The sequence below is a fragment of the Gopherus flavomarginatus genome, chromosome 5 (assembly GCF_025201925.1).
Source record: "Gopherus flavomarginatus isolate rGopFla2 chromosome 5, rGopFla2.mat.asm, whole genome shotgun sequence".
NCBI classification, from domain to species: domain Eukaryota; kingdom Metazoa; phylum Chordata; order Testudines; family Testudinidae; genus Gopherus; species Gopherus flavomarginatus.
In genome coordinates, this window is record NC_066621.1 from 99414216 (window position 1) to 99423055 (window position 8840).

An 8840-nucleotide genomic window follows, 5' to 3' on the forward strand; every position below is an offset into this window, starting at 1 on the left:
ATGGGACCTTGGGGGAAAGGGTGGAGTTGTGGGCAGGGCCTGGGGCAGAGTCGGAGGTTGAGCACCCCCCCGGCACTTTGGAAAGTCAGCACTAGTGCTCCAAGATCTCTTTCTTGAGTGGTAACAGCTAATTTAGACCCTATCATTTTATGTGTGTAGCTGGGATTATGTTTTCTAATGTGCATTACTGTGCATTTATCAACATTGAATTTCATCTGCCATTTTGTTGCCCAATCACCCAATTGTGAGAGATCTTTTTGTAGCTCTTCGCAGTCTGCCTGGGACTTAATTCCATACTCTTGCATGTCACCTGGCCCCCCATTCTTCTTTGCATTTTTAATATGTTAAGCATGCATTTAGCACTGTGGCAGGGGGGTGGAGGACTGTTAGGGGTAAGTTTGCCTTGTCCAGCTAGTGTCCAGGCTCAGTTGCTTAGGACACCCAACCATGGTATTGTCAGACTCATTCCTGATCTGTAGGACATGGTATCATGAAGGGGACTGTGGACACAGTGTGAGTGGAGGAGGAACCTGAAGTCTTGTTGCCATTAGCAGCCTCTCAAGCAGATCTTTCTGACTTGCTTTAGCTTCGTCCCTCAAGGTGCCCCAAGTCTCTCCTTGTGCTCTCCTGCCTATCTATGCCTTTCCACTTGCCGTGAATCCTGTTCCCTTTGGTATTGTACCTGCTTGTTGGCCCTGTGGATGTCCACCCATAAATTCATTACGGAAATGCCTCCGCTTTGACTGGTCCCTGACAGCTCGAAATCTCAGGCTCCTGTCGGAGTGTGGCTGGGCTGCTAAGGTGGAAGAGGCTGAAAGCAGAGCATTGGTCCCAATCCAAGTCCTATCCAATGGGAATATCCTAAGCTAGATCATGGGGCACTGGCTGCACGCAAGTCAGCCAGCATCTTGTCAAAGGAAAAAGTTATCATGAGCCTGTGAGTAGTGCTGCCAGTATTCCATATTAGCTGCAGGAGCCCAATTTAAGTCCAGCTGTGACTGGGACTTCAAACTCCAGGGCTTTTAATGCAACACTTTTCTTGAACACAAAACTCACTAAACAAAATTCTAAAGAAAGAAAAGGCACCATATAAAACAGTTTCTGTTTTGGATTTGTTATTAAATTCACCCGGTTTTTAGTTGCTTTGCCTTGTTCTACCTCGTCCACAGGAGACATTGAACATATTTCATAACATAAACATTGTGATAACCAGGTTCAGCATTAGATCTCTCTTTCTCTCCCAGATAGCTCTTGCTGCTTTCAGAAAAATCTAGTGACTCATTCTGTGAGTGCAAGCTCTTTTTATAAAACTCTCCTCGGAATGGATGAGAGCCTTAAGATTGAGAGAACAATTAGAACTGTAATTTTATTGCTGACATGTTTTTCTTTGATCTTGCTGTTTTTCTAGAGATGGGGTTTGGTTTTATAACCCCTGAAGTTGCACTTTGTTTGAACTTAGCTTTTAATGTTGCATGAACAAAAGCAGGAGGCTCATAGATTCAACACAGATTCTAAGGCCAAAAGGGACCACTGTGATCACCTAGTCTGATCTTCTGTAAACACAGGTCAGAGAACTTCCCCAAAATAATTCCCACAGCAGATTTTTTTAGACAAACATCCAATCTTGATTTAAAAATTGCCAGTGATGGAGAATCCACCACAAGCCTTGTTAAATTGTTCCAGTGGTTAATTACACTCACTGTTAAAAAATTACACCTTAATTCCAATCTGAATTTGTTTAATATCAACTTCCAGGCATAAGATCATGTATCTTTCTCAGTTAGATTGAGGAGAGCATTATTAAATATTTATCCTCCATGTAAACACTTACAGACTGTAATCAAGTCATGTTTTCCAATCCTTTCATCATGCTCATGAACCCTCTCCAATCCATCAACATCTTTCTTCAATTGTGGCCACTAGAACTGGACACAGCATTCCAATAGCATTCACGCCAGTGTGGAAACCAACTGAAATTCCATTCTTTATGGAAAGATTAGGTATTTTTTAGGGCTGTCAAGCTATTAAAAAACTTAATTGCAATTAATCGCACTGTTAAACAATAGAATGCCATTTATTTTAAATATTTGTTGATGTTTTCTACATTTTCAAATATATTGATTTCAGTTACAACACAGAATACAAAGTATACAGTGCTACCTTAATACTTATTTTTTATTACAAATATTTGCATTGTAAAAAAATAGTATTTTTCAATTCATCTCATACAAGTACTGTAGTGCAATCTCTATTGTGAAAGTTGAATTTACAAATACAGAATTATGTACAAGTACTACTGCATTCAAAAATAAAACTATATAAAATTTTAGAGCCTGCAAGTCCACTCAGTCCTACTTCTTGTTCAGCCAATTGCTCAGACAAATAAGTTTGTTTACATTTGCAGGAGATAATGCTGCCTGCTTCTTATTTGCAATATCACTTGAAAGTGAGAACAGGCGTTCTCATGGCACTGTTGTAGCCGGTGTTGGAAGATATGAATCTTTAGCGCATCTGGCACATAAATATGTCCCTTCATGCTTGAACCACCATTCCAGGGGACATGTGTCCATGCTGATGATGGGTTCTGCTCGATAACAATCCTATGCAGTGCATACTAATGCATGTTCATTTTCATTATCTGAGTGAGATGTCACCAGCAGAAGGCTGATTTTCTTTTTTGGTGGTTCAGGTTCTGTAGTTTCCACATTGGAGTGTTGCTCTTTTAAGATTTCTGAAAGCATGTGCCACACCTCATCCCTCTTAGATTTTGGAAGGTACTTCAGAGTCTTAACCCTTGGGTCGAGTGCTGTAGCTATCTTTAGAAATCTTACGTTGGTACCTTCTTTGTGTTTTGTCAAATCTGCAGTGAAAGTGTTCTTAAAATAAACAACGTGCCAGGTCCTCATCCGAGACTGCTATAACATGAAATATATAGCAAAATGCTGGTAAAAAGAGCAGGAGACATAATTCTCCCACAAGGAGTTCTGTCACAAATTTAATTAACACATTATTTTTTTGATGAGCGTCATCAGCATGGAAGCATGTCCTCTGGAATGGTGGCCAAAACATGAAGGGGCAAACAAATGTTTAGCCTATCTGGCACATAAATACCTTGCAATGCTGGCTACAAAAGTGCCGTGCAAATACCTGTTCTCACTTTCAGGTGATATTGTAAATAAGAAGAGGGCAGCATTATCTCCTGTAAATGTAAACAAACTTGTTTGCCTTAGTGATTGGCTGAACAAGAAGTAGGACTGAGTGGACTTGTAGGCTCTGAAGTTTTACACTGTTTTATTTGTGTGTGCAGTTATTTAACAAAGAAAAATCTACATTTGTAAGTGTTACTTTTATGACAGAGATTGCACTACAGTACCTGTATGAGGTGAGTTGAAAAATACTGTTTTATCATTTTTACAATGCAAATATTTGTAATAAAAATATACACTTCGATTTAAATTACAACACAGAATACAATATATATGAAAATTTAGAAAAATATCCAAAATATTTAATACATTTCAATTGGTATTGTTTAACAGCGCGATTAAAACTGCAATTAATCACGATTAAGTTTTTGAGTTAATTGCGTGAGTTAACTGTGATGAATCGACAGCCCTAGTATTTTTTTGTAAATAATTTGGTTGTGTTGTCTCCAGCCAACATAACCTCTATTCTCTATAAGGCTGCATGACTTAAGAATTCCCTCTGGCCACAGAAAGCAAACACATGGGACTGGATTCTTCCATCTGCTAAGACCACTTTGCACCAAATAATCACTACAAACAGCCAACAGATGGGTAACTCTCTTTCTGGGTTTTGAAATGTGAAAATGCCAAGATTGTAATTTCAAGATAGTTGTCGTTAAATTATTGATGGTGCACTGGAAGATCAGAATTACGGTTGTGGAATGCTGTGTGATTTCATGCCTTGAGTGAGATACCCTCCGTGTCTGCTCAACAATGTTATGTCTACACTGCAATAAAAAAAACAGTGGCTGGCCTGTGTCAGCTGACTTGGGCTCACAGAGGCTGTTTAATTGCAGTGTAGACATTTGGGCCCAGGCTCCAGCCTGACCCTGAACATCTACACTGGAATTAAACAGCCCAAGAGCCAAAGTCAGCTGGCACAGGCCAGCCACTGGTTTTTTATTGCAGTGTAGACATAACATTGTTGAGCAGACACTGAGCCCACGTCCAGACTACAGCCTAAAATCGATGTGCTTAAAATCGATTTTATAAAGCAGGTTTTATAAAATCGATTTTGTGCATCCACACTAGAGGTACTTACATCGATGTTGAGCGTCCATTTTACCTGGCGTCCATCTTTTGCTTGAGCGTTGCACTCTGGGTACCTATCCCACAGTTCCTGCATGGGTCCCTGCCCTTTGGAATTATGGGTTACTAGCCCAGTGCATGATGGGATCAAAGTCCCCGTCCTGGGTGGTTCTGGGTACAGCTTCCCCCCCCCTTCCTGTAAACGGCACACAGTCAGTTCGCGCTGTTTTTACTGGCTGCAGTGAGGGAAATGCCATTTTGCAGCAAGCATGGATCCAGGTCTGCTCTTGTCCTTGATCGCGAATACTGTAAATAATTCACGCATTCTCGTTCTATCACTGCTGACCCATGATGCAGAAATGCAAGAGAGAATGCCTGAATGCGGGGACGACAGCGATGACGAACTGGAAAATGAGTTTTCTGACACCCCGGGCCCCTGCACGTTGGAGCTCCTGACGGTTATGGGTGAGGTTCTACCCGTTCCGGGCCGCTTTTGGGCACGGGAAACAAGCACTGACTGGTGGGACCGCATAGTCCTGCAGGTGTGGGACGATTCGCAGTGGCTGCGGAACTTTCGCATGCGTAAGAGCACTTTCTTTGAACTTTGTGACTCGCTTTCTCCTGTCCTGAAGCGGCATAATACCAGGATGAGACCAGCCCTCACAGTGGAAAAGCGAGTGGCAATAGCCATATGGAAGCTTGCAACGCCAGACAGCTACCGGTCAGTCGGTAATCAATTTGGAATGGGCAAATCTACTGGGGGGGGCTGCTGTGCTGGAAGTATCCAAAGCAATCATTAAGCTGCTGCTTCGAAAGGTTGTGACTCTGGGAAACGTGCAGGCCATTGTGGATGGCTTTGCTGCAATGGGATTCCCTAACTGTGGGGGGGCCATAGATGGAACCCATATCCCTATTTTGGCACCGGAACACCAGGGTGCCCAGTACATAAACCGCAAGGGGTACTTTTCGATGGTTCTGCAAGCCCTGGTGGATCACAAGGGACGTTTCACCAACATCCACGTGGGATGGCCAGGAAGGGTTCACGACGCACGTGTCTTCAGGAGCACTACACTGTTTAAACGGCTGCAGCAAGGGACCTACTTCCCTGACCAGAGAATAACAGTTGGAGATGTCCAAATGCCTATAGTTATCCTTGGGGACCCAGCCTACCCCTTGATGCCCTGGCTAATGAAGCCATACACAGGGAGCCTTGACAGTGCTCAGGAGTTGTTTAATTACAGGCTGAGCAAGTGCAGAATGGTGGTATAATGTGCATTTGGCAGGCTTAAGGCGAGATGGCGAACGCTTCTTACTCGCTCAGATCTTAGCCAAACCAATATCCCCTTTGTCATTGCTGCTTGCTGTGTGCTCCACAATCTCTGTGAGAGCAAGGGGGAGGCCTTTATAGCGGGGTGGGAGACTGAGGTAAACCACCTGGCCGCTGATTATGCGCAGCCAGACACCAGGGCAATTAGAAGATCTCACCAGGATGCTGTGCGCATCAGAGAAGCACTGAAAAGTAGCTTCCTCATGGGCCAGGGTACAGTTTGAATGCTGATTTTCCTTTCAATTGATTGCTGCCCTCCCCGTCTATGCGGTGTTGCTGCTGCAAGATACTTTGCCTGCAGCATTCCTCAATTGCTTGCTTAGGTTACTTGCGAGAGCTGTCCATTGGAAAACATATAATTCTGTATTTCCCAATTATTACCTACCTCCACCATTAGCTGCTTCCGTCTGCTGCTAGGCACTGTACCTGCAACCTTCCTTAACTGCTTTTTTATTGAAAATAAAGTTACTACTATTTGTTACAAGAATTGTGTTCTTTATTTAAAATCAGACCCTTTCATCAATCAAGCATCATGCTTGTTGTTACAATACTGTGCATGAAATTTCATAACTCAGCGTTCTATGGGGGACGGAGCGAGGGAGGTTTGGAGGAAGGGGGAGGGAGGTTGGAAAGAAGAAAGTGCATCAGAGAAGACAGAACAAGAATTCTCATGGACCAGGTTACGGTATGGCTGCTTTCTTTGTTTTCCCTTTATTACCCATATCCCCAATTGTCAAATCCTGATGCTGATAACTAGCTTCCGTGCAGCTTTCCAAAGCTGCTTGCTTTACTTCATTACCAAACTACAGTCACACTGCCTTAATAGCATGACCTGAGAGTAAAAATAGGCAAAGGTGCCATGGGAGAAGTTTGGATCATTAGAGGAGGGAAAAAACAGGACACAAAGGCTTTTCAATTTAATGAAAGCCTTCTGGTTGGAGTGTCCGCAGCGGTGGAGGGGGCTGGTGCAGAGAGCCTTCCCCCACGCGTTCTTACACGCCTGGTTCTGGAAGGTGTGGGACAGGGTGAGTACTGAGGGAGGTTATACACGGGCTGTAGGGGCATTCTGAAACCACGGAGCTCTTGCAGCATATCGCGGAGGATGTCAGTCTGATCACGAAGAAGATCCAGAGTTGCTGCTCGCCAGCGCTGATCTTCCTGCCACCTGACATCATTTTTGGCGTCCCTCCTGTCTTCGCGTTGGTCCCTCCTGTCTTTGCGTTGACTGGCAGCCTCCCTGTACTTTGCGACCAATTGTTTCCAGTCCCCCTGCTGAGCTCTCTCTGTACGGGTTACTGCCATAATTTCGGTGAACATGTCCTCACGCGTCCTCCTTTTCCTCAGACTTCTTATGATACCCCCCCCCCCCACGTAGAGGAGAAGCGAGAAGGAGGCTGGAGAAATGTGCAGCTGTGTGTGTGGGGGGGTGGGGATTGGAAAGAGTGATAAAAGAATCATAAGAGACACATTTCACACAACAATGCATACAGTGTTTCTCCTCACTGACCTGTGCCTGTTACCGAACCTTGAACATGTTACTTTACCACAAGGTCGCCTTAGGATTCCTTTAATACTTATTGCTTGTGGCTGAGGACAGAGATTTCTGCTCAGATGCAGGTCAGGGGAGCACACAGACCGTGTCCGGAGAAAATGGTAAGTTAATAATGGCTAGTAATCCCTGTAGTAGATTGTACTGGTAATCAAGCTGGTCTCCTTCCCCGGTTTGCTCTCGCGTTCCCCGAACAATCAGGTCTCCTTCCCTGCGGTTTGCTGGGTGGTTCGGGGAACGCGAGAGCAAACCGCGGCGAAGCTGGTCTCCTTCCCCGGTTTGCTCTCGCATTCCCCGAACAATCAGGTCTCCTTCCCTGCGGTTTGCTGGGTGGTTCGGGGAACGCGAGAGCAAACCGCGGCGAAGCTGGTCTCCTTCCCCGGTTTGCTCTCGCGTTCCCCGAACAAGCAGGATGAATCCGCCCTGTTACAATGGAGACTTTTCTAAAAACCACCTCATGGGTCACTGTTTTAGGAAAGGTTTTTAATCTACTTGGTCAGTGACTCTAAGTACAGGTAGTGATTTGTAACACCCAGTAAAAAAGGCTTACATTAAACCGAAGCTTTTATTAAAAGAAATTACACTCACCAGAGGACGGTCCCTCAGCTTCATTTTCTGGAGTACTGCCTTGAGATGGCTGGCAGGGAACCTCAGTAAGGGTGAGGAAAAGATCCTGGCTGTTTGGGGGGATAAAATGCTCTGTGCTCTCTGCTGGAGCCTCCTCCTCTTGGTCCTCATCATACTGATCATCGCCATCAAATAAATCTTCCGTAGTGGCAGGAATCACTACGCCCACCTCTGAATCCACAGACAAGGAGGGGTTCGTCGTTGCGCTGTTCCCCAATATTACGTTAAGCTCGTCGTAGAACCGGCATGTTTTGGGGGCAGAGCCTGACCTGCCCTTTGCTGCTTTGGTCTTCTGATACACCTGTCTGAGCTCTTTCACTTTCACTTGGCACTGTAACGAGTCCCTGGTATGTCCCCTCTCCCGCATGGCATTAGAAATTTTTTCAAAGGTTTTCTCATTTCGTCTGCTCGAGCGCAGTTCTGAAAGCACTGACTCTTCTCCCCATACAGCTATCAGATCGAGTAACTCCTGTGTGCTCCATGCTGGAGCTCTTTTCCTATTTTCAGGAGACTGCATTCTACTCTCTGCTGCTGAGAGCTCCACGCTGTGCAAGCAGGAAATGGAATTTCAAAGTTCCCGGGGCTTTTCCTGTTTACCTGGCCAGCAGAAGAGTACCTTTACCTGTGTAGAGCGGCCACTAGAGCACTGTGGGATACGTCCCGGAGGCCATTAACTTCGATGTCCGTCCACACTATCATAAAATCGATTTTAAAAAATCGATTTTGGGGTTACTCCTCTCGTTTAGATGGAGTTCCAAAATCGATTTAGGGACCCTTAAAATCGATTTTATGCACTCTGTAGTGTGGACGGTTACAGCTTTAAATCGATTTAGAGCTCTTAAAATCGATTTAAAGCTCTAGTCTGGACCTGGCCTGAGGGTATCTCACTGGTCCACACTACACAGTTAAATCGATTTAAACAGCATTAAATCGATTTAACTCTGTACCCATCCACACTACAAGGCACTTTAAATCCATTTTAAGGGCTCTTAAAATCGATTTCTGTACTCCTCCCCAACGAGAGCAGTAACCCTAAAATCGATATTACTATATCGATTTAGGG

The 8840-nt window shown here is 44.6% G+C and overlaps 1 protein-coding gene across 1 annotated transcript; it reads right to left on the reverse strand.

Annotated features, from left to right (window-relative positions):
- Positions 1–1154: 1154 nt before the first annotated feature.
- LOC127052403 (zinc finger and SCAN domain-containing protein 29-like) lies at positions 1155–8487 on the reverse strand. Its single transcript, XM_050956001.1, has 3 exons — positions 7739–8487; positions 6973–7011; positions 1155–1333 (listed from the first exon to the last, which is right to left on the reverse strand). Exons 1-3 carry the CDS (start codon positions 8292–8294, stop codon positions 1155–1157), a joined length of 774 nt encoding a protein of 257 aa, XP_050811958.1. The 5' UTR covers positions 8295–8487.
- Between the last annotated feature and the right edge of the window lie 353 nt (positions 8488–8840).